The sequence below is a fragment of the Nilaparvata lugens genome, chromosome 3 (assembly GCF_014356525.2).
Source record: "Nilaparvata lugens isolate BPH chromosome 3, ASM1435652v1, whole genome shotgun sequence".
Taxonomy (NCBI): domain Eukaryota; kingdom Metazoa; phylum Arthropoda; class Insecta; order Hemiptera; family Delphacidae; genus Nilaparvata; species Nilaparvata lugens.
Window position 1 is genome coordinate 78,780,298 of NC_052506.1, and position 27,799 is coordinate 78,808,096.

At 35.4% G+C, this 27,799-nt stretch overlaps 1 protein-coding gene across 1 annotated transcript in view; it reads left to right on the forward strand.

Annotated features, from left to right (window-relative positions):
* The first annotated feature begins 1,309 nt into the window (after positions 1 to 1,309).
* Positions 1,310 to 27,799, forward strand: part of LOC111046755 (homeobox protein SIX4-like) — a 32,778-nt gene continuing 6,288 nt past the window's right edge. Inside the window, exon 1 of the mRNA XM_039424726.1 lies at positions 1,310 to 3,889. Coding sequence (XP_039280660.1) covers positions 3,261 to 3,889 — 629 coding nt within the window. The 5' untranslated portion in view covers positions 1,310 to 3,260. The remainder of the gene's footprint in view (positions 3,890 to 27,799) is intronic.

The following is a 27,799-nucleotide window of genomic DNA, read 5'->3' on the forward strand; positions in this document are numbered from 1 at the left end:
TTCACTTCTATTTTTGTATTAATTTTTTCCTCAACTAAAGCCTTGTGCACACGATTATGATTCACATCTTCGGATGACGGCAGTGTCTTTAACTATTTGATTTAAATTTTTCCGTTCGTTTACATTCAACATCTTCCCAGTGACAGGATCAGTGAGTATAGAATGTATTACATTAACATCCTATCTCTTGATTGTAGCGCGCTTCATGCTGTTATTTTTCTGCATAGGACCTTAAAAACTGGAACTCCTAAATATATTGTGGAGGATTTTCAATATTTGAGTGATATCGGTTGGGGTGGTACACGGCATGGTTCCCATCTGCTGGCTGTCCCAACTCACAGGACAGTCATGTTCAACAAGTCCTTTCTTGTGACAGCTTGTGGATTGTGGAATTCATTGCCGGCTGAATTGAAGCGCATTGAGGGTAGTCGTCGGTTTGGCGCGGCTGTCTTCCGGTTGATCAGGTGTGGCGGGGGGGCTGGGCTTAGCGGGGGGGGGGGGTGCACGCGCAAGTGTGTGTGTATGTGTGTTTTCTTTTCTTGATTTCATACTTTTCATAGTTTTGATACTTCCACTTATACTCCTATATTATTCAGTCTCAAAATTAATTAATTTAGTGAAATTTTAAGAAATTCAAGTTCAACTTTAAAAGAAAAATCTAAAGAGAGATAGTAAGGAATACTCTTTTTCTCTCTCAAATTAATTTCATACTAGAAGTATTATTATTGTTATTTTTTCATTTAAAATATTGTTTTGTTTCATTTATCTTCTACTGAGTATCGTTGTTAATTTATGATTTGTATTGTATTGGAGGGTCAAAATGCCCTCCTAGGTCAAAATAAAGGCAGTCATTCAATTCAATTCATCATGAGGAGATATAGAATGTATTACATTGTGCGGCACCGAATCGCACAAGGCTTAAAATGAGTTTACAGTTTTTAATTTCGATCCAAAAAAGCTCTTTCTATTTCCACCTTATCACTCATCACCTGCTCCAAACTCATTCACAAAAGAAAATTATACCTGTCCCTCTTTTAAAACCTCTCCCACACAAAATACAACGGAAGTAGAAAATCAAAATACTTGACAGAACGTACAGAGGAGAGACTGCTTCCCGTATATCTCAGTCCTCGTGAATGATAAAGCGTGTGTATAAATAAATAAAAAGGCCCAACAATTGGGCAAGGGGACCGGGGGTATTTGATAGGGGAGCGAGGACCAATCAGAGACGAGTATTTGTTATCCACGCCCCCAACGTGTACTGATCGCCTTCATGAACACACTCTAGCCGATTCAGTCGCGTTCTGACGCTTGAGCAGTGAACATCTGTTTGAGGTTAGTTTGTGCTTCTTCCCGTGCGTATAGTTTCGTCAACACAAGACATCGAAGAAATTAACAGTGGTCGTTAACAATCTCTACTGGAACACCATTGATTTCACAATTAATATTTTATTGAAAGTTTTCTGCGAACTTACCACCGGTATATAGAGCTAAATATTTCTAATTATCATACTCATCAGTGAACAAAAATTGAACTCAGTGCAATAATATTATACCTAGTATAACTTTTATAAAATGTTCAACATACAGTGTGATAGTATACCATTTTTGAGCCAAGTGCACAGGATCTTGAAAAATTTGGAACGTTGAAAATACAAACGTACCTACGGAACGTACATAACCTCAATCATCGACATCAACTAACTACAAAGGTATGACTTCAAACGGACATACTCAATCGAAAACATAGAATTCATTATCGTACTGGGTCATTTCTATTAAAGCTGCTACTTTCCGACCCATTGTTGTAATCTGAGAAGATTTCATCGATGAAAAGTGATTACATTTGAAATAGTTTCAAGTGGGAGGCCTGATTATCTGATTAGAGATTCGATTTGGTCAACCATTATCTGTTTATTGATCAGTAGTACAATTGGACAATGATAAGAACCTCCGTATAAAGTTGTAGAAAGACGATTAATAACTGGATCATGTTTTAAATGATTGAGTGTTCGATTGAAAGTGGTCAAGAGCCTTCGGGTGTTCCGTTTCTCCAAACAATTCATCGGTCGTTTAGTCGAAGGTGGTTGTTGAACTTTATTCTCCAATTTGTTGCTGAATTTTTGAAAAATTCATACACCGATTATTGTGAGATTATTGTAAGTTTTATTTGAAACGATTACCGTATATAACTATAAGATACGGACAAGTGAACAATCCAAATTGTGAATCCCCTTTGGAAGGTTAATTCACCTCCAATTTAGAACAGTTACCGTTTTCGAAATAGAGCTGTACATTAGAAATAGTTTTCACGGTTCCAAAACTCAGAATTCAATCACACGTGCTAGAAAACACTCACAATAATTGAGTTTCAAAATTTTCGTATCTTATAAGAAACATCGAAGTATCAGTGATCTAGAATCCCCTGAGTTTCCCATTTACCTTCTCAACTGACTGCTAACAGTGAAAATCTTCATTTTCCTCGTGCAATCGATCATAACCTCTCGTCCTGTCTATGAACACTCAATCAAATCGCCTACTGTCTCATTTTCTACAAGTTTTCTATTTCCCCCTTCTTCATCTCAACTTACTACAGTGGAAGTATTAATTTTCTTTGTGATATCTTTCTCAACTTCTGGGCCTCAGAGACAAGTTTTCCATTTCCCATAGACTTCTCAGAAGACCACAGTGAAAGTCTCCAATTTCCTCGTGATATCGTTCCCAACTTCTGGACCTCTCTGAACACTCACTGTCTCAAATGAAACCTATTTTTTTCGTTTGAGAACATTTCAACAGTGAATAATATTGAAGAATAACCGCAGTTGTACAACTGAGACACTTCACGGTTGTTTCTTGTTCAAGAACAGTGAAAATCTCCATTTCCTCGTGGCACTGTTCCCAACTTCTGGACCTCTCTGAACACTACTGTCTCAAATAAAACCTATTTTTTTCGTTCGACAACATTACAACAGTGAATAATATTGAAGAATAACGGTAGTCACAACTGAGACATTTCATGGTTGTTTTTTGTTCAAGAACAGTGGAAGTGAAGAATAACCGCAGTTTCAATACTGAGGCATTTCATACATAGTGTCCAATGGTTGTTCACATCAGATCTACGTAAGGAATAACCACAGTTACAACTGATAGGCCTACATAGTGTCTATGGTTGTTCACATTGGCGTAGTGTAGAATATATGTTTCGTTGAGTTTACGTTTTGGTCAACCAATGACGGGGCAACGGAGATGACTGCTGACCAATGTCGAACATGAGTGGAGGCGGAGGAGGTGCATCTGCATCGCAGGATGCAAGTACAAGCGCAGCATCGCTTGCAGCCGCGCGACGTGCACTCACTTTCTCGCCGCAACAGGTGGCCTGCATCTGCGAGGCCCTCCAACAGTCCAAGGACATCGAGCGACTCGCGCGCTTCCTCTGGTTTCTGCCCAACAGCGAGCTTCTCCGAGGCCAGGAGTCCGTGTTACGAGCCCAAGCGACAGTCGCCTTCCATCGCGGCGCCTACAAGGAGCTGTACGCGCTACTCGAGTCGCACACGTTCGACGCGCGACACCACGCCGCGCTGCAGAAGATGTGGTACGAGGCGCGCTACAAAGAGGCCGAGATTATTAGGTGTCGGCCGTTGGGTGCTGTTGATAAGTACCGGCTACGCAAGAAGTATCCGTTGCCGAAAACGATTTGGGACGGAGAGGAGACTATCTACTGCTTCAAGGAGAGGTCGCGGAACGCGTTGCGGGAGTGTTACGATCGCAACAAGTACCCCACCCCTGAGGAGAAGCGGGCGTTGGCTGAGAGGACAGATCTCACCCTCGTGCAGGTCAGCAACTGGTTCAAGAATAGACGCCAGCGAGATAGGACGCCGCAGCATCGCGGGTGAGTAGTCACATCAATTGCACCTATTTACTTCTACACGTCTACTTGATCCGTTTCATTGTATTATAGAATCACTACTCACTAATGAGGTCCACGTTATAATGTCAGTGGAATTCAATTCAATTCAAATATTTTATTCAACAAATGTACAGATACATTGAATAGAATAGAATAGAAAAAACGTTTACTGAATAAATAAGCTACCTTAAGCGAACCTTAAAGAGGCTGCTTGACAAGGTAAAATTATACAAAACATGTAAATTCAAATATAAATATACGTATATCAGTGGTATATGAATAACGTCATAATTATAGACCTATAATAAAAATATCAGGGCATCGAGCTTCGCTCGTCATTTATTTATAAACTATTGATAAACAGAACACAATTCTTTAAAATGATTGGGGAAGGACTAACAGGCACAGCCCAAAACTGTTTCTACCCCGAATTTTGATTTATACACTATAAATAGTCAAGAAAGTAAGTTAAGTTCCATACACTTGAATTCAGGTTCAATTTCCAGTTCAAAACAAAAAATACAAAAAAGTTAATTTAGATTATTTACAAACCAAATTGAATAACAAAATAACACTCACTAATCACTTGAAACTGTAAAATGTTGATTAGCTTTGAAAATTATGATATACTCTAATTTAGAATGATATACCATGTCATGTCAACAAATCAGATTATTTTTATCAAATCGATTAAAATTTCTAGATTAATATTTCTCGTGAGATTAGCTGATTGATTGCAAATAGTTGAACAGGTGTTCTTCTGTCTCTCTTCCACACAGGCATTCACATTTTCTGTTATCGACAGACGGCGAAATTATCAACTGTTTTTCCAAGGATGAATAATTATTATCCTTTTCTTGTCCTTCAGCGAGTTCTTCCAGGGATGAGACCTAGTGCAATCGAATTTTTATATCATAAACCCACTATGTTCCAAATTTCATGGAAATCGTTACAGCTGTTTTCGAGATCCGTTGGACATACATAACCAGATAACCATATACAGAAATTGCTCGCTTAATATAATAGGATTCAATTTCAGTGTCGAATAATTCCTTGATTGGCCATAAGGTTGCAATTGAGGAAAGTTAATACAATCAAGTGTTTAATTGTGGACAAAAAAACTGGCATTTTTTTGCTAACGATGCCCACATGAGCTTTTTGCTTGTGCGTGGGTGATGGAAAGTGCGTTTGGTGATTTGATGAGAGGTTCAAACGTCCATTCCTTCTGCGGGACTCGTACCCACGAACCAGGCGGTGCTAGCAGACCGAGGTTTGTGACGCTTCTTACCACTAGACCCGGCCGGTCGGCCCAAAATTGTCTCTCTACCAAATTCTGATGAATTAGAGTCTTGGAAGAAGAATAAGGTCCCAAATGGGAGATAAAATAAGATTAGAGTTTTCTTTGTTCATGTATGTTACGATTCACGATATATACTTGCTCATACTCTAATTTACATTAGATGACAGAATTGCTGATTATTAAACGAATTTCACAAAGTAACCTATGAGAAATGATTAAATAAAAATACTAAGAAATTGTCAAGTTATCACATTATAAAGATGTGATTTGTCACAAAATTTGTCAGATTTTGTCAAGTGTTATCATGGCAAGTCTGTTGTTTAAGCCGCCATTTTGTGACACCGTTAAGTGGGAGGAGACTGTCTAGCTGGGCCAATGGCAGGCGCTGATGCCCTTGACCAATAGCAGTACTCGCCTACTAGTATAAATTCTGCTGCTCTTGTATTTCGCTTTAGTTTATCAGAGATTGACAATGGTGTAACAACCGACACCGGTCTAAGTATTAATAGATCTGTGGTTTTGGCAATTTTTATTTAATATGAATAATTACCACAATATCAACTTCTCAACTTCACAAAAAATATGAGAAATTAGTTCATGGGAATAACAATTGAATACAATTTGAATAACGATAATATAATATTATGATGTAGCTTCATAAATTGGTGATGTTTCAACAAATCATTGTCAACTCTCTGAAAAGAATATTGAGAAATATTCTTCCCATAAACACTCCAAGATGGAGATGCTATTTATAATTAATTAGTATTAAACGAAAATTCCAATTAAATGCTGTAAATCACCCCGAAGACTTCTGCTACTGCAAATATTGACAACAGGGTAAACAGCTAGATGGAAATTCGATGTGCGCTACTATACAAACATTATTTGTCAGCCCGGGAATCTAACCCAGTACCTCCTAATTGCCGGTCAGGAATGCTTACCCTAACACCAAATTCGCAATCTCTGGATAAAATCGAATTTCCATCTAGCTGTTTACCCTGTTGTCAATATTTGCAGTAGCAGAAGTCTTCGGGGTGGATTACAACATTTAATTTGTACACTTTTTTTATGTATTTGAACACGACATGCAGTCGATTATTAAGTAAATATTAAAAACTTTTACTTACTGACTGGAGTACTTTCAATCGTCTGGCGATCATTTTCAACAGTGTAGACCGGAAATGTTTTGATGGTTAGGAAGATTTGTGGTGTTTATTATGTGATCAAAAAGTTTGTTGGACACCACAAATCTTCCTAACCATCAAAACATTTCCGGTCTACACTTGAAAATGATCGCCAGACGATTGAAAGTACTCCAGTCAGTAAGTAAAAGTTTTTAATATTTACTTAATAATCGACTGCATGTCGTGTTCAAATACATAAAAAAGTGTGTTTATACAAAGCAGCTTGGAATGGATCAAGAAATCATCACATTTAATTTGTATTTTCGTTCAATAGTCTAATAATTATGAATTTAACAAAGTATGGGAATAAAGATTGAATGACTATAATATTAAGATGTAGCTTCATAAATCGGTGATATTTCAACAAATAATAATTGTCGACTCTGAAAAGGAAACAAAAAATATCCTTCCCTTCAACACATGAGGTGATAGGTCATCTTAAAATAATAACATTTTTCTGTTGAATTCTGGACATCTTGAAACATTTCCAAAACTTTAGAAAAGTGCCGAAAAAATTCAGCACAAATTCACACTTCTAGAAGTCCCTACTGTTGAGAGATACACGTGTAACTGACAGTATTTATTGATAGGTAAAGCATTGTTGTATCTATTAGGAATACACTGACAGTTTTAGGTGAATCTCACACTACATAACAGCCCTTGGTAAATATTAATCTTGTCTATCTGTTGCGGTCTTAAATTATGTCACATCGCGCTTGTGAAGATGGTTATTAGGAAAATTATTAGGGTGGCTACTTGAGGGTGAAGATGGACATAAGGTGAGAGCACAGCGCACGTGTTGAGGGATGGAAAGAGACGGAAAGAAGAAGATGAAGAAGGAGCAGAGGGAGAAGGAGAAGAAGATGAAGTAGAAGACAAAAAAGTCGGATAAATAGAAGAAGAGAGGGTGAAAAAGAAGGTAGAGGAGAAGGAGAAGAAGAAAAAAAAAGAAAAATAAAAGGAGAAGAAGAAGAAGAAGTGGAGGAGGTGAATTAATGTGACAGAGACAAGCAGCTAACAGATTAGTGCTGGTGATATTTGTCATTTCTGGACAAGTTTTGTTTTTTTCCCTCAAACGATTCCAGAACCCACATTCCTAGCAACACGTGTGTTACTGAATTCCACAATTCAAGAAGCTCTGCTATTATTTATTTATCATCGAGTTCTTGGCCATAATCTATTATATAATAGAGGGAGGAATCGGCTCATACACGTACGTGATAGGAAATTCACGAATGATGCATCATCACGTCTCAACTACTAGACTGAATAATTTGAAATTTTGTATAGAAATTCTTAATTCACCGAGGAGCGTTATAGGACTATTCTAAATTCTTCAAGATTTCAGTTTGTCAAGTTTCCAATTAGACCCTCGCGTAGCACGAATTATCTGCTAGTCTAATAATATAATTGAGGAAAGAGTTGGCTTTTACATGTACGGGTTAGAAAATTGACGAATGACGCATCATCACGTCTGAACTACTGGACAGTGCCTTATTTGTAAATTTTCAGGTACCGAAAATTTTTGTAAATTTAGCCTTAAAACCCCAGTTTTAAGTCTGTTTTCGATTATTTTAATTTTCAATTAAGTTTAACGTGAAACAAATACAAATTTGATCAAATTAAATGCTAAAGGGCAATACTTTAAATTTCCAGAACCTCGATAAGGGAGATAATCAAGAATGAAAACGAACTTCAAAGATGAACTATACTATTTTTACTTTCCTTGCCCTATTACCATAGGTAAGGAAAGTATTGCTTTCCGAAAAAAATAAGGTACCCCAATTTCTAAATTTCTATACGTTTCAAGGTCCCTGAGTCCAAAAAAGTGGTTTTTGGGTATTGGTCTGTATGTGTGTGTGTGTGTGTATGAGTGTATGTGCGTCTGTGTACACGATATCTCATCTCCCAATTAAATGAATGACTTGAAATTTGGAACTTAAGATCCTTACACTATAAGGATCCGACACGAACAATTTCGATCAAATGCAATTCAAGATGGCGGCTAAAATGGCGAAAATGTTGTCAAAAACAGGGTTTTTCGCGATTTTCTCGAAAACGGCTCCAACGATTTTGATCAAAATACCTAGAAAAGTCATTGATAACCTCTATCAACTGCCACAAGTCTCATATATGTAAAAATTTTAGGAGCACTGCACCATCTATGCAAAGTTTGATTTCAGATTCCCAATTATCAGGCTTCAGATACAATTAAAACAAAAAAATTCAAGTCATTGATAAGCTCTATCAACTGCCACAAGTCTCATATATGTAAAAATTTTAGGAGCACTGCACCATCTATGCAAAGTTTGATTTCAGATTCCCAATTATCAGGCTTCAGATACAATTAAAACAGAAAAATTCAAGTGGAAAAGATTGAGCATAAAAATCTCTACAATTAATGTTCAGTAGCATTTTCACCTTAAATTGAAAATAAGCTCGAAATTAGAGAAAATAAGATTATTCAATTGCAAACTGTTGATTCTATTGAATCATTCACTATGGAGAGATAGCAGACTTCGTGTGTCTGCAGCGTCCTGTCACCAGCTGGCTCAGATCTTAGAAAAGTAGACTTTAGATGCGCGGGTGCAGTAGCGTCAGTTGATCAATTTTCATAACGGCAAGGAAAGTTGTGTGAGTGCACCACACCAGATTTTTATTTGTGTCTACAATATTATTACAAAACATGTTGTGTATTGATACTACCAGAGACAAGAATAATATAGTATCTTACTTATCCTTCATCTATGATACTACTACGTTACGTTCCGGTACGTTCCGGTCGCCCTGGGAGGTACCGGAACGCCGTTCTAGTGCGTTCCGGCACAAATTAGGCACCGCTACTGGACTGATTAACGTAAAATTTTGCATGGAGATTCTTAATTAACCGAGAAGGGTTATAGGCCTCTTCAAGATTTCAGTAGGTCAAGTTTTCAGTTTGTATCAATTTCACTTCAAACGATGTTCGGTTCTCCTCATTAATAAAATCAATACTTTTCATTCAACTAATATATACTGAAAGTTCGAAATTAATAATGCATGTCATGGGCGCTTATTGTCAATTGAAAACAAATTTTTACTCATCTCGTAATTGGCAATACCAAGAGCTATTAACAAACTAGTATGTTGCAATAATAAATATGGGGTGGACCACGCTGCACTCCCCTAAGCCACGCCCCAAACCACCCCTAACCAGGTTCCGCCCCCTTATTATAATCTAATAACATTATTGAGTTCTAAATCTATTATAATCTTCCCTCAAGTAGACTGGAACATTTTTGTTTGTCTTCGAGTAACGTCTTGGTCTACGGTAGGAAATATAGGTTCTATAGAAATTTCTATGTTCCATAGTTTCTTGGTTCCATAGAAATTTGAATTCACGCAAAAGCTTAGAACTGTAAGCATTTCCTTATATTTCAATCATAATTCCTTCTATGAAATAATATAATAATTATTTTATAATTTATGAAATTATACAATTATCATTTATAAAAGTAGATTTTTAAATTTAGATGCTTGAAAACCAAACATAGAAACAATATTTCACATTATTATCACTAACATAGGAAATATTCACATATTAAAGAAATAATTTTGCAGGACCAAAAACAAACTTAATATTCTGAAATCAGTTTGAAAATTTTGAAAGCTTTTGAAATCTGATCCACATACTGTGGTGCTCTATCAATGATTAAACCAGTAGAAAATGATGGCACAGTTCCTCTTATCTTTTACTTTCTAAAAAACAAGCTTACAGAATTATGCTTTTCAAATTTCTATTGAAAACTAAAACTGATAACTCCTCCTCTGCTCTGTGATGGTGCTGATAACTAACATGCATCTGATTGGTTTTGAGAAATGATTCTGATAAATCCTGTCTTCTGATTGTTTTTCCAGATTCATTCATATAAACACTGTATTCATATAATAATATCGGAGGACCGAGATTTGCTCTGGAGTGTAAGAGCATAGAAAATTTGTAACGAAAGATTGAATTTATAGTTTATATTTATTTATTCATTTTTCTAAACGTACAATTATTTTTACAGTTATATGAGGAGGCACAACAGGCTTATGCCAAAAAGTGTACCTTTTCAAATTTATACTACAGTCCAAATCGAAATCTAGGTTAAGCCACTATCACTCATCAAAATAACAATTTATTCACACTTCAAAAAACAAACACATCATCAATTACAAATAGATATACTATGAATTCTATGTAGAATGATATACTATGTTTGCTACAATATTTGTTAATATACTATGTATCACTAACAGCATCTAGTTACTATTTTGGACTTTCTGAAGTGAACATGTTTTTTTTTTTAAAAGAGAAATAAAGGAAAATGAGTTTCTCTTGCTGAATTTTTCTTCTCGTGAGAACAGCTGGATGATCCCACACACATGCACTCGTTCACTCTCTTCCATTACGGTATCGACAGACGACAAAAGTTTCAGCTGTTTTTCCAAGGATGTATTTATCCTTTTAATGTCCTTCAGCGACTTATCCAAGGGTTGAGACCTAGTGCAATCGAATCTTCATATCATAAACCTACTTTGTTCCAAATTTTGTGAAAATCGTTCGAGCGGTTTTCGAGATCCGTTGAACATAAATATAATACTCACTAGCCGTCAGGCTCGCTTCGCTCGCCATATCCGTCTAGCCAGGGAGCTCCGCCCCCTGGACCCCCGACTAGATCGGCCAAAGATGAGATCAGCGGGCTCGCTTCGCTCGCCTGTATTTTTCATTTGAGCATGCTTCATTCCATCAGAAAGTCAAAGTACTGAGAAAACGCAGAAAAGCTGAGAAAAACGCTGATTTTGGGCGTATCTTTGATGAAATATTAAAATCACCTCATCAAAATATTTTTAGACCCTAGCTAAACCTCTGTACCAAATTTGAGCATTTTCTGTCTATTACTTGATGAAAGAACTGGGAAAACGCAAAAAACCGCTAATTTTGGGCGTTTCTTTGGCGTTATTTCAAATTCCTTCTAACACTACATTATTACACCCTAGCTTAGCTTCTGTACTAAATTTGAACAATTTCTGTTCATTTGTTCTCGATAAATCTGAGAAAAAGCAAAAAAACACGGTGGGAAAACGCTAATTTTGGGCGTATCTTTGACGTTATTGCAAATTCCTTCTAACACGACATTATTACACCCTAGCTGAGCTTCTGTATACTAAATTTGAACATTTTCTGTTCATTTGTTCTCGATAAAGCTGAGAAAACGCTAAAAAACGCTGGAAAAACGCAGATTTTGGGTGTATCTTTAGAAATTTTTCCAAATCCGATCTTAGTGCGCCTCTAAAGGGCCAACTGAACATACCTACCAAATTTGAACGTTCTTGGTCTGGTAGATTTTTAGTTCTGCGAGTGAGTGAGTCAGTCAGTCAGTCAGTCAGTGAGTGAGTGCCATTTCTCTTTTATATATATAGATAACCATATAACCACATAACCATATAAATATATATATATACAGAAATTGCTCGCTTTATATAATAGGATTAATGTATACCATCCAGCGTTGGTCGTAAACAGCATAAATAAAAGTCCTAATCTCTCCAACTCTGTCTCTCAAACTCCCTCTCCATTCTTCCTTCTTTTTCTTCACCTACTTCATTTTGAGCAGTAATTTCGGTAATCAGCATGCGTTTGAAATGAGTGTAAAGTGAAATAAACAGTGGCAGAAAACTGTCAGGCACTATCTATAAACAAGGCAATAAGGGACACAAGTTCTCAAATTAACAGAATTTTATGGTGGTTAAAGACCTAGTTAATGCTAATTGCGCCCTCATGGCTGTCTCTCACTTCTGGTTTCCTGTTCGTTGAAAAAGCATTTCATCTTTATGCAAATTCATCATCATATCTCGATGGGAATTCCTGTTTCTATGTGGTCTATTGAAGTGCAATGTACTATACTGTAGTGAAATCCACGTTATAATGGCAGTATTTGATTAACATTCTTGTTGCTATCCTTGTCTTTCATTTATCATTCTTTATTCATTGACCGAACGAAGTGAGGTCTAAGATTTAAGTCGACGGTTTGGCATTTCTCTTAATGTTTAAATGTGTATATATGTTTATATGTTGCGCATTTACGGCGAAACGCGGTAATAGATTTTCATGAAATTTGACAGGTATGTTCCTTTTTAAATTGCGCTTCGACGTATATACAAGGTTTTTGAAAATTTTGCATTTCAAGGATAATATAAAAGGAAAAAGGAGCCTCCTTCATACGCCAATATTAGAGTAAAAATCAGACTATAGAATTATTCATCATAAATCAGCTGACAAGTGATTACACAGATGTGTGGAGAAGCCAGTCTATTACTGTATTTCGTATAGGGTCTATAGTTTCAATCAAAGACATTGAAGAGGTATGCATCTTTAAGCTGGGTTTACACCAAAGTCATTAACAAAATGGTTACAACCCAATCCTTACAGATTCCACTAGACTAGACGGAACGGAAGTTGACAAACACATATGTTCATCATGTGTATGATAAGTTATGTTCAATCCAATACAATCTAAAAGAACCGAGTTATTAACATTTTTCCAATAAATTTGGTCTAATCGCAGCTTTAAGGTCTTTGGTTTCAATATTTTGTTTTGCAGTCATGGTATTATTATGCGTGCCCATCAGTATCAATATTCTCACATTCGAAAAAAACTAATTTAATAGGTGAATAAAAATAAACAATTGAACTAAATAATGCTGGAGGAATTATAATATTTTTGATTCTAAAAATTAATTTTCATCAGATAGAAAGATCATCACGGAACTGGATGAATTATATCATATGGAATACAAATTCAAACGTGAACTGAGTCTGTTACCATTTAAAACAGTTGACATCTGGTACTTGTGGATGAGAATACTGCGTGAGGTCTACTGTTCACAGAACTACTAGTTTATAACCATGTTTGGTTTTATTTGATTTGATTTGAATTCACACAAATCAATATGAAGTCTGAACACTCATAACAATAAGCTTCCACAAAATATATGAGTTCTATATTCTTCATTCATTTATACAATAAGTAAATTATCAAAATGATAGGGAGAGGAAAAAAGGTAACTTTGTGCTATTCCCCTCCCAAATTTAGATAACACATAGTCCGGAATAGGTTGTCTTGTAATTCTTTAATTCACAAAATTTTCAGTCTTCAAGTATTTTCACAAAGTAGATTCGCCAAAACGCAAATTGCGCTGTCCTTTTCTATCTCTAGATCGTTTTCCAACAATGTGGAAATATAATTATTAATGAAAATATCCATTAACAAAATACATTTTTTTGACGAATAAAGTATAATAATTGATCATTTTTAATACGGTGAGTGCTATACAGTCTCCTAAGACCTGTACGGACTTCCAGCCTGTGGCTATATCCTAAATACATGTGGATGTCCCTTGGAGCTAAATGGTTTTTATGCATTGTTTGATCTTTAAATACTCTATCCATAACATGATTGGCTTTGTATTTCATGAACATTCATTGTAAAACCTTGAAAAACAGTTCAGGATCTAAATTTGAAAATCTACTTTGTGAAAACAATTAAGAACTGAAAATTTTGTGAAGTGAACAACTACATGACAACGTATTTCGGACTATGTCACAAAGTAGGAGGAATCCTCCTCTCTGTGACTATGTGGTGCAACCTTATCTAAATTTGGGAAAGGAATAGCAAAAGGTTACCTTATTTTTTCTCTCCCTATCATTTTTGTTGATGCACTTATTGTATGAATCAATAAACTACCTGTATAGCACCAGAGTGATGATGAACTTGATTTTCCGGCTGTTTCTGTTCAAGATTCAATCACAGATAAGGCAAAGTGATTCCCATTTTGTGTTTATCATCTTTTTCTATGGTTCAATATAGTTAACTTTCTCACTCTTCAATTAGGTACTAGTATATTGGAAGTGTTGTACTGTGAATGGTTTGTTGATTGAATGATCACTATTATTGTTATTACTATCATTGATTTCGTAAAAACTAGCTGCTGAACAGTGTCTGTATTTGTTCAAGACCATTGGAACGGAATAATTGAGTAGATAATAGCCCTTCAGAGCCTATTCAGGGAATTTATATAGAGAAGTTGTTAACACACTACGACTGTTAGTACTTTTCCATTTATTTTTTCACATGAAATATACAGTATTTCAATAGGTTATTTATATTCATCTCGTTGTATACAGTGAGTATGGAATATAATTTCACATTATAATTATATATTTTACATTCTATACTCACTGGTTGTATATCGTTTTAATAGTTTCTGTCCTTTCACTATTCCATTACGAATATCATATTATCATCTTCATTCTTTCCTATCCCATCCCGTCAAAACACTTTTCCTATATTTTGTTCATAGTCAAAGCAGAGAAAATAAAACAATCTCATAGTTTTCGTATAAGTTTTCTCTGGTCAAAGCTAAAAAACTCATTCACTTGCTTCTCGTCTGCAGAAACTTATTGTTTATTTATTCATTTATTTAATTGACAATCACAAATAATAATTATAATATATAATATGATTGGGAGAAGACAACAGGCATAGACAAAAACTGTCTTCTCCCAGATCTTTACAAATAATACAAGTTTCAAAAAAGAATGAGGTTAAGATTTCACTTTTCACTTCAAAAACTGTTCTTATTATTTGTAGTAGTAGTTATATAATATCTATTACATATAAAACATATACTGTTTATGACTTATAATGGCTTATAGTTGAGGTGAAAAAACAGGAGAATCAAAAAATTTTCTAAATGCAGCCAGCCTCTAGTGCTTATATAGATTACAATATACTGGATACAACTGGATATCACTCTTATACAATAGTTCACTATACAGCGAAGTTTTAGGCTAGGCGCACACCGGTTAGTCAAGACAAGACAAGACATGATCAGACATGTTTAGTCACAATACTTCACATAGTTGCTTATGAAGATATGTCTAATTGCAATGACTAATCAGTGTGAGTTGCGTCATAAGCAGCTATGTGAAGTTTTGTGACTAAACGTGTCTGATCATGTCTTGTCTTGCCTTGACTAACTGGTGTGCGCCTTGCCTAAATGAATATTTACATTATACAAACTAAATTATAATAATTATTGAACTGTTATGTATATGATATGAAAAACGTAATTTTGAATTACTATGGATAATATAATTGTTTTGCATCTACATAAATAATTGGAGGAGCATTGAACATATCAATCTCCATTCTTTGGAAAGAATACTCAATTTCAAATATACTGTACTTTGAAAGAATATCCTCCCCAGTAACTTTCTACCTACGGTCTCTACGAGACGCAGGCTATGGAGTTTATGAATAGTATTATAGATAATTATATATGTTTTATGAATACTTTGAAGTGACTCTTGCTAATAGAATAAATCTTGATTTTCCGATCTGTCACAACCATAGCACAGATATCTATCTTGATAATTATTATAAAGGCATTGATCCAGTCGTACTGCTTATTCATAGTTTTTGCATCTGTGAATGAAAAAAAATGTGAATTGTAATTATTTGCGTAGGACAATGCGATTGGAGACTGGAGACTGTCTGAGAGCAATCAATAAATAATAATTGCAATTTTATCGGAAAACCGATTCTGTTCCCATGCATTCTGTCGATTTTTCGCTGACAAGGTAGATTGTGTGTCACTGGCCGTTGGAGGCTAGCTAGAGAGAGAGCTACATACATCTTTGTCAACTTTTACCATAGAATTGTACCTTAGTTTCTATTAAAATTCATTTCAATTTTCATCATGTTTCTACTCTTCCACTCAGTTGTTGTTTTTTCAACTCACTTTTTATATTGTCGATCATATCTTTTCTTTCTATATCTTTCTCTTTCTACCTCTCTCACACACACACTCTCTCTCTCTCTATTTTTGGTAGAGTGTTAGTGGGAAGGATATTTTTAATATTCTTTCCGAAGAATGGACATTGATATATATGTCCAAAGCTCCGCCAATTTATGTAGATGCATAACAATATTATCTATAGTTATTCAAAATTGCTTTTTTCATATCATATACAGTTCAATAATTATTATTTTCTTAGTCTATATTATGTAAATTCATCTATAATTTCGCTGTATTGAAAGCTATTGTATATAAGTGTATAAGCCAGTATATATTGCAATCTACATAAATAAAGTACTCAATCAGGTCTTATCAGACCTGGCTTTGTAAGATGTATTAAATACATATCAAATCACTCTCTCTCTCTTTCTCTCTCTCTCTAAAGTGTTAAAAACTCAGACACCCAAGTACATAGCTGAAGACTTTCACTCTTCTGTGACATTGGTCGGGGTGGTACCCGGCATGGTTCCCAATTCATAGGACAGTCATGTTCAACAAGTCCTTTCTTGTGACGGCTTGTGGATTGTGGAACACATTGCCTGTTGAGCTGAGGCTAATTGAGGAACCTCGTCGGTTTGGCGCGGCTGTTTTCAGGTGGATCAGGGGTGGTGTGGGTGGCTGGACCTAGCAAATGGTTTATTGGTCAGTTTTTCTTTCTTTCTTCTTTTTCTCAAAACAATTCGATATTTATTATTTCTCTTTCTTCCTCTTCTTCTTCTTGTTCTTCTCCTCCTTCTTCTTTTTCTTCTTCTTCTTTTTTTTTCCACTTCTACTTCTTCTTTTGTTACATTGTATTATTTTTCAGTTTTTATTCTTTAATTTCTATTCATATCTCAATTATAATTTAGGTTTCGTTATTTTTTTTCTCCATTGATTATTATTTTTGTATTTTATTCACCTTGTTTGTAATATTGTATATTTTTTCTGAATTTGATTTGTTCAATCTAGTAATTATTTAGTGTTGTATTGGAAGGTTGAGTGTAAGAGAGGGCCGGCTGCGCCCTAACTCCGCCCTCCTAGGTAAAAATAAAGGCAGCTATTCTATTCTATTCTATTCTATTCTATTCTATTCTATTCTATTCTATTCTATTCTATTCTATTCTATTCTATTCTATTCTATTCTATTCTATTCTATTCTATTCTCTCTCTTGTGACAAAGGGTTGTGTGGCAGAGATGATGTGGAATCCTATCTCCGCCGTTAAGAAAAGCAATCAATCTCTCTTTCTTGTAATCCCTCTATTTATTGTAGCCTGCTTAAATGAAGCACGCAATCAATCTTCATTTTTATGTTATACATAAATTATTTACCTTCTTATCTCGAACCAGCTCACTGTGTTCTATATGCAGATGATGTCAGCATCCTTTGCTGAAGAATGATAGTCAATCCGAAATGGAAGCACGATGTCAAGAGACCGTTCATAAACTCGATAAATGGCTAGCTGCCAATATGTTATGCTTAAATTTTAATAAAACTAGACAGATTCCATTCAGGACGACGAGAGAATTTGATTTACGGATTAAAAACTAGAGTCCGTTAAAGACATTAAAGTACTCGGAATAATCATAGATTCCGAGCTCTCCTGGAAGCCTCATTTGACATACTTGAAAGGAAGACTGAATTCGGCAATTTTTGCTATTAGAAATTTAAAATCACTCCTTGAAGGAGAAACTCTCCGAGAGGTATATTTTGCAATATTCCATTCCCTCTTGTCGTATGGGGTTGTTTTCTGGGGCGATTCGAGTGGTATTGTCGAGATATTCACACTTCAGAAATGGGCGATAAGAGTAGTAGCAGGAGAACAAATAAGGAATAGTTGTCGGCCACTTTTTAAGGAATTTAAAATCCTACCATTGCCTAGCCTATACATCCTTGAAACTATAATTATGTTTCATAAAAAAATATGAAAGCTCATTCAATACGGGAGCATTATTCCATAATTATGAAACAAGATACAGGCGGAACTTAAGGGATGATGCCCATCATACGGTTCTATATGAGCGAGGTGTAAAAAGCTCTGATATACGATTCTAATATAATATATTACCACGACGTCTGAACGCAATCACAGGTGGGGAGTTTAGAGCTCAATTGAAGAAGGAGTTACTAGATATATCTCCATATTCAAGGGAGGAATTTGTTGCTCATTATGAGTGTTTGGGAAGTTAGGTTAAAAAATATTAAAATATGACTAGATAATGGACTTAAATTTTGACGAATCCGCATGCCCCCTCCATGGGTGGTCAATGGATGACTGATTTTTCCCCCCTTTTTTCCCTTTCTCCTTCGTCCTGGTACCCCCAGAAGAAGGGAGTTTATTATAGAAAATATAACAAACAAAAATGAAAAATACACTTATAAAAAGAAATCTTACAAACAAAACAAATGAAGAATAATAAAAAAAGCAAGAATGACAAAAGATAAGAAGATTCCCTTTCAGTGGAAAATTTCAAATATTATAAACCAGACGAAATATAATTTCTCCAAAACCTTCTAAAGAAGGTTTGACTGGAGGAGTCAAGTTTTACATTATATTAAAAAAAAACATAGAAATAGTACATTGATATAATCAATCAGTGATCCCAAAATAAATTATTAATGATAATAATAATAATAATCTTGAAATATCTCCGATTTATTGAACGAGCATTAGCGAAATTTAGGCTGAGTATATATAGTTTGAAACGTATGTCTCCACATAAGAATGAGCGTTAGCGAAGTTCTCACTTTTACTCGCTCTCTGTCTGTTTGACAAGAACTTCAGAGAGAATTGATCAATCAGCTTCAAACTTTGAACACAAATTCTTCGAACCTTTCCACAGGTCAAGTTCGTTGGACAACGAAATTGACTCACTCCTCCGTCCTTTTTCAGGATATAAAAATGACATTGAGAGTGTATAAGAAAAAATTTGTCAGCTGGAATTAATTACATGCTATTTCTTTAATTTTTCCATTCATTTAAAAAAGCTGATGCTGTATGGGAGATATCACACAGACTGTCAGACAGACAGACAGACTTTATGCGCCGACACATGATTTCAGCTGAATAATAGGCCTACACATTACTTTATAAGTTCTATATTAACTCGCTTCCGTTAACGTCTGTCTGTCTTCAAACTACACGTAATTAATAATACAACTTGTGATAGCAATTATTGCTATGACAAATTTTTGTTCAAAGTGTTAAATTTGTGAGTAGAAGCTACTATTATTTTTTACTAACACTCGATTATTCAATGTATAATTCATTCATTTCATTTTTGTATCATTTATTAGTATATTAAAATGCTGAGATCATTGAAACGGTTTGAGATATCGATGTGCGGTTTTCGCCATCAATTTTCCTTTGAAATTCTGTATCGAAATCATGTATCACATGACCACTTTCCCATTTGAAAAAATGAAGTTGCATTCAAAATGAAGCTGGATTCGAATGAAGTTGAATCCATATGACGGATCCAAGACGGCGGACAAAAGTTTTGAAGCGACAGAAAGTATTTTTTTCAATTGGAATAGGATCCCCATGAAACCTACTATATTTTTTATCATACTTGCAAAAATTTCTCAGAGATCAATACAACAGCTGTTTATGAGCGAGTTTTTTAATCCAGGGGGTCTCTAGTGACAGGGGGTCTAGATTACAATATCAAGATTGAATTGCATTTAATCTTCATTCTGATTGGTAGTTCTTCTTACTTTGTCTACATCTCCCCCTCATCCTCCTCCTACATAGCCTCTACTAGTAGTTCTGTGAACAGTAGACCTCACGCAGTTTTCTCATCCACAAGTATCTGGTGTCACTCCTGTTCACCGGCTGCTCTCCAGACATCTGTGTAATGCATGCAATGAATAATCCACTTGTCAGCTGATTGATTATGGATAATTATATAGTCTGATTAACCCTATCTCCAGATCAGATAATATATTTAAAGTGATATCGGAGTATGGAGGAAATTCCTTTTTCTTCCATCCTTAAAATGCAAAATTTCAAAAAACCTTGTGTATACATCGACGTGCAGTTGAAAAACGAATATTCCTGCCAAATCTTATAGAACTCTATCAACGCGTTTGGCCGTGAATGCGTTACATCATAGCCTCCTCTAATACAGAGTTTATTAGAGGAGGCTATGGTTACATACATACAGACAGACAAAATAAAATCCAGAGTTGAAAAATATACCTCACTACGTTCGGTCAATCATACTTGCAAAAAATCTCAGAGATCAATACAGCAAATAGTTTATGAGCGAGTTCTTTAACCCAGGGGGTGTCTAATGTATAGTTGGATTACAATATCAAAATTGAATTGCATTCAACCTTCTTTGTGATTAGTAGTTCTTCTTACTTTGTCTACATCTCCCTCTCATCCTCCCTCTCATCCAAGGATATTTTTAATATTCTTTCCAAAGAATGGAAATTGATATGTCCAAAGCTCCGCCAATTTATGTAGATGCATTACAATATTATCTTGTATAGTTATTCCAAATTGTTTTTTTTTTCATATCATTGTACAGTTTATAAATTGAATCGGCCTGAGGAGAAAGGGAACATGTCAAAATTTTTCATTTTCTTATGGTTGAAATGAGTTGTTTACTGTGGGATACATCGATTGGAGTTGAAAGGGAACATGTCAGCATTCTCTTTATACGAGAAACAGATATCGTATTTTTGCTGTACTGGAGTGAAAGGGAACTAGTCATGACACAAATGTATCCTTTCAACGCCATATACATTCGAAAATCAACTGTTTGTCAGTTGTGATTTTTATGCTATTAGACTTATTATAAATTATCACTCTTAAACTTTTACAATAAACACTTTAACCGAAAGCAATCTAACCTTAAAAGAACGCATGAATCAAAGGTAACCTAAAGGTGCGTACAGATTTACGCGCCGCGAACATGAGCAATTCACTTTCAGTCAGCTGATGCCAAGCTTTTTATATCTGTATCTAACCGTTTCTGTAAAAATACAGATATAGACAGCTGATTAGAAGGGAATTGCTCATGTTCGCGGCGCGTATATCTGTACGCACCTTTAGGTTACCTTTGATTCATGCGTTCTTTTAAGGTTAGATTGCTTTCGGTTTAAGTGTTTATTGTAAAAATTGAAGAGTGATAATTTATAATATCATCATGTGTAAAAGGAAGTTAACAAAAAACTCAATTTTAAGAGGTGAATCTTATATAAGTGCTTAAACTGGATTAAAATATTGTTGTCTTAAAAGAGTTTGCACCCTAATGACGAAAAACAATCTTGAAATTATCAATACTTTTATTAGTTTTTTCTCTCCTCTGAAAAATTCTGATTTTTGACATGTTCCCTTTCTCTTCAGACCGATTCAATTATTCTCTTAGTTTATGTTATGTGAATTCATCTAAAACCTTGCTGTATTGTAATCTATTGTATAAGTGTATAAGCCAGTATATTGTAATCAACAAAAATAAAGTACTCAATCAATCAATCCTCCTGCCTCTATAATTCATAGTAAACGCTTGGTCCCGTAAACTACGAATTATAGAGGTTCTACACTGTATTAAGCATGCAGAAAACTTTGAAACTCCGCCGATCGGGCTCTCAAAACGAGATGAATTCTTAGAATAGGTCTTTTGGTGTCAGACGGAATGAACAGACAGATATCTGCAGTCTATTAAAGGCTTAGTGTACAATAAACGGCTGACAAGTTGGAGAGTCTTAGGGGCGCCTATTCAAGTGTGTATCTCTTTCTCACCCTTACTCTTTCTCTCTCTCTCTCCCTGTCATTGTCTTGCACACACACATACAGCTGTCAAGTACCCAATATTGTATTAGTTGAAAAGAGGGATTTCAAACAGTAGGGAGGTTTAGCACACAAGCAAAAGGTGTTAGAGACCTAAACTCTCGAGGGGTAGGTGGTACTTGGCTAAAAACATCCCCCGACGTAATATTATCCATTCTTCCCCCTGTGTGCTATGCTCTGGGGCTTGCCACCCCTAGAATAACATGCGGAAAAATCTTATTAGAGTTGTTAGAGGTGGTGGGGGGTGGGGTGCTGGTTTAAGGGTGTATGATGAAGCGTTTGCCCAATTTCGTTCAAACAAAGCAGATAATGTTTCAGTCAAAGGGATGCAGTGCGTCCACCCCTCAGTGTCAGTATTGGTAGAATGGGAAGCGTGTATGTTATTTATTAGAAATTCTGACAGTTTGGAGTGAGTCTCTCTATCCTTGTTCAACACGTGTTTCGAAGTATTTTAGTGCTTGTTTAAAGAAGTTTTTCATATTAAATACTGTTTATACTTGGTTTGCTTTATGTATCAATATCGGGGCACCGAGCTTCGCTCGTTATTTATTTATAATATTTCGTTATTTATTTATAGACTATTGATAAACCGAACACAATTCTTCAAAATGATTGGGGAAGGACTAACAGGCACAGCCCAAAACTGTTTCTTCCCCGAATTTTGATTTATACACTATAAATAGTCCAGAAAGTAGGTTATGTTCCATACACAAAAATTCAGGTACAAGTTTCATCCCTGAATTTCGATTTAAACACTATTAATGGTCCAAAAAGTTAGGTTATGCTCCATACACTTGAACTCAGTTCAAACATTTGAAAACAAAAAAGTTCCAATTTAGATTATATACAAACCAAATAACACTCACTAATCACTTAAAATTGTCAAATAATGATCAACTTTGAAAATTATGATATACTCTAGTTTAGAAGAGTTATCATGTCATGTCAACAAATCAGATTATTTTGATCAAGTCGATTAAATTGTCTAGATAATATTTCTCGCTGATTGATTACACAGCTGGAAATAAATATGTTTCTCTTCCACACTCGCACCTTCTGTTTCGACAGACGACGAAATTATCATCTGTTTTCCAAGGATGAATTATCCTTTTAATGTCTTTCAGCGAGTTTTCCCGAGGATGATACCTAGTGCAATCGAATTTTCATATCATAAACCTACTATGTTGCAAATTTCGTGAAAATCGTAAGAGCCGTTTTCGAGATCCGTAAAACATGAATAACCAGATATAAAAATAGCCAGATATAAAAATAACCAGTTATATAAATACAGAAATTGCTCGCTTAATATAATAGGATACTGTTTATACTTGGTCTGCTAAAGAATATATGTATCTTTTATTCATAGTACTGGTGTGCTGACGATGAGGCTCTAGTCTTGAGCGTGTGTGATGGAAAGGATTGAATTGAAAAAAATCTGTATTCATAACTACCCGTGCTTCGCAAGAGTCTAATTAAAAACTTGACAATCTGAAAACTTGACCTATAGCAGGTAACCCGTGCTCCGCAGGGTTCAATTGAAAACTTGACAATCTGAAAACTTAAGAATTTAAAAAAGGCCTATAACCATCCTCTGTAAATCTGTGTGCAGTATTTCAAGTTAATTAGTCCAGTAGTTCAGACGTGATGATGCGTCATTCGTGAATTTCATATCCCTTGCGTGTATCAGCCACTTATTTCCTTTATTATAACCATAATGGATTTACTATATATCATGGTGCATTAGGAACAGTGTCAGCAAAATACAAATTCACATAACATAAAAAGTGGTAGAAAACAACAAGGTCTTAAACCTTCTATGGAAACAACAATAATTGACCGAGCGAAGTGAGGTCTAAGATTCAAGTCGACGGTTTGGCATTTCTCTTAATGTTTATATGTTTATATGTTGCGCATTTACGGCGAAGCGCGGTAATATATTTTCATGAAATTTTACAGGTATGTTCCTTTTTTAATTGCGCGTCTACGTATATACAAGGTTTTTGGAAATTTTGCATTTCAAGGATAATATAAAAGGAAAAAGGAGCCTCCTTCATACGCCAATATTAGAGAGTAAAATCAGACTATAGAATTATTCATCATAAATCAGCTGACAAGTGATTACACAGATGTGTGGAGAAGCCAGTCTATTGCTGTATTTCCATAAAGTCTATAGTTGTTTCAATCAGATACTTGTGGATGAGATTACTGCGTGAGGTCTACTGTTGACAGAACTACTTGTAAGTAATAAACAACAGGCATAAAACTGCATAACTCACCCTGTTAGCGAAAAGTCCAATATTATAACACTCCACTTGTTAGGTCAACCTCTATCCATAGCCCAAAATATCAAACAAATCTGAGAGATTGGCATTTTTCATGAAATCCATGGAAACATCATGGATTTTGCAAAAATGGTCAAAATTTAAAATCGCTCAAACTCTCAGGAATGATAGTACTTGGAGTCAATGGAGACATCATGGAGACAATGATATTAAATAATACTCCTCCAGTTTTATACTTCATTTTCTAAAATCCTCCATTGCCAGTTTATTCTAAAGGCAGTATTGTATTGTGAAATATTTCTTTCCCAAGTAGTGCAAGTTTTTCTTGAAAAATTCTAACCTATGTCTGGTTAGGATGATGATGATGATGATGGGAGATGAGTGGACCTATATCTATAGATAGCTATAGATGAGTGGGTTCCGAACTATTAAAAATATGAAAAGCTTCTTGTAAGAAAGCATTGAAGAAAGCACAAACCTTCAAACCTCATTAATTCACAACGATCTCCCGTCTACACGACGCAAACTTAGCGCAAACCTGGCAGGTTCGCGCTAATATCGTTGTCGTGTAGACCGGGCATTACAAGAAGCTTTTCATATTTTTAATAGTTCGGAACCCACTCATCTATAGCTATAGGTCCACTCATCTCCCATCATCATCATTATCATCATCCTAACCAGACACAGGCTCCTCCAGTGTTCACTTTATTTATTCAACGACAACGGCACGAGCATGTCTCTTCATGTCTTTCTAGGCTTTCTAAGCATTCAGCATTTTCAAACTTAGCGCAAACCTGGCAGGTTCGCGCTAATATCGTTGTCGTGTAGACCGGGCATTACAAGAAGCTTTTCATATTTTTAATAGTTCGGAACCCACTCATCTATAGCTATAGGTCCACTCATCTCCCATCATCATCATTATCATCATCCTAACCAGACACAGGCTCCTCCAGTGTTCACTTTATTTATTCAACGACAACGGCACGAGCATGTCTCTTCATGTCTTTCTAGGCTTTCTAAGCATTCAGCATTTTCCTACATTTCAAATGAATTTTTAGTGCTATTTTCCTAGTACTGAAGTGTAATTGACTTCAATGTTACCGGTATTGATTATTTTATTTCAACAAGGATCGTAGCAACTGCTTGAGTCACGTACGTTTCTCAGAAGTGGTTAAGTTTTTGCTGGACTAGCTTGCTTATAAAGCAGAAAACTGGATGATCGCAAACAATGTGTAGGTGTTGTTATTAATATCCGGAGTGTATTGAGCCTTGTATGAATCTCGGAAAGTATGGTCGATATGAAAAAATGTCAATGAACATTTTCTGTTGCAAATTCCATGTAGAATCTATGGTCTTCGACTGTTGCAACTTTCGTGGGACATACCGTACTCTTTATGTATCCTAAACTATTAAACGAGCAACTTCTGTTTATATGTTTGTATTTCACTGGATCTTGAAAACGGCTCTAACGATTCTCACGAAATTCAGAACATAGTAGGTTCATAATATAAAGATTCGATTGCCCTAGGTCTCATCCCTGGGAAAACTAGCTGAAGGACATTAAAAGGATAATTATTATTCATTCTTGGAAAAACAGCTAATAATTATTTCGTCGTCTGTTGGTGATGGAAGTGAGTGAGCGAGCTCATGTGTGTGGGACTGTGTCAAAATTAAGACTCAGCTGTTGAACTTTTGTAATCATTCAATCAGGTACTTAGTGCCGGTTGCAAAAAAGCCTGGTTATTTTCAATCCTGATTAATTCCAGTGTATTCATCTTTTTACTTTCCTTGACCTATTACCATAGGTAAGGAAAGTATTGCTTTCCGAAAAAAATTAAGGTACCCCAATTTCTAAATTTCTATACGTTTCAAGGTCCCCTGAGTCCAAAAAAGTGGTTTTTGGGTATTGGATGGTCTGTATGTGTGTGTGGGTGTGTGTGTGTGTGTGTGTGTGTGTGTGTGTGTGTGTGTGTGTGTGTGTGTGTGTGTGTGTGTGTGTGTGTGTGTGTGTGTGTGTGTGTGTGTGTGTGTATGAGTGTATGTGCGTCTGTGTACACGATATCTCATCTCCCAATTTACGGAATGACTTTTGAATTTGGAACTTAAGGTCCTTACAATATAAGGATCCGACACGAACAATTTCGATCAAATTCAATTAAAGATGGCGGCTAAAATGGCGAAAATGTTGTCAAAAACAAAGGTTTTCGCGATTTTCTCGAAAACGGCTCCAACGATTTTGATCAAATTCATACCTCAATTAGTCATTGATAAGTTCTATCAACTGTCATAAGTCCCATATCTGTAAAAATTTCAGGATCTCCGCCCCATCTGGGCAAAGTTTGATTTCAGATTCCCAATTATCAGGCTTCAGATACAATTTAAGCAAAAAATTTCAAGTGGAAAAGATTGAGCATTAAAATCTCTACAATTAAAGTTTAGTAACATTTTTACCTAAATTTGAAAATAAGCTCGAAATTCGAGAAAATAAGATTATTTCAATTGCAAACTGTTGACAACTGTTGATTCTATTAAATCATTCACTATGAAGAGATAGCAGAGCTCGTGTGTCTATAGCGTTATTAATTGTCCTGTCACCAGCTGGCTCAGATCTTTGAATAGTAGTAGACTTGAGATGCGCGGGAACGCTAGCGTCAGGTGTTCAATTTTCAACGGCAAGGAAAGTTGTGTGAGTGCGCCACACCAGATTTTTGAAATGGTCTTCTCTGATTTGGTTCACGTGAAGTTAATCAGGATTAAAATTTAACCGGCTTTTGTGCAACTGTGCCTTTGTGGGGGAAATTTTTGCATTCCTCTGGGAATTAATCTCAATTTACTGTGATTAGATAGAACACTCCTGTATGAATATTATGAATGTTATTATCATTTCTTCTTTCGTAATAAATTTGTTATGCTTTTGTACTCCAGAGCGAAGCTCGGTCCTCGATATTGGAGTTTGTATTTGAATAAATTTGTGTCATTAATTTGACTATAGATCTCGAAAACTATGGTCGATATAATAAAATGTCAATGAACATTTTTTGCTGCAAATTCCATGTAGAATCTATGGTCTTCGACTGTTGTAACTTTCGCGCGACACACTTTTTATGTACCGTATGGTGTTTGTATTTGAATAAATATGTCTCTTTAATTTAACTATGAATCTCGAAAACTATGGTCAATATAAAAAAAATTTCAATGGACATTTTTTGCTGCAAATTCCATGCAGAATCTATGGTCTTCGACTCTTACACCTTTCGCCGGACACTGTTCATTTATGGTGTTTCTATTTGAATAAATTTGTGTCATTAATTTAACTATGAATCTTGAAAACTATGGTCTATATAAAAAAAATCAATGAACATTTTTTGCTGCAAATTCCATGTAGAATCTATGGTCTTCGACTGTTACACCTTTCCTGGGACACCGGTATTTATGGTGTTTGTATTTGAATAAATTTGTG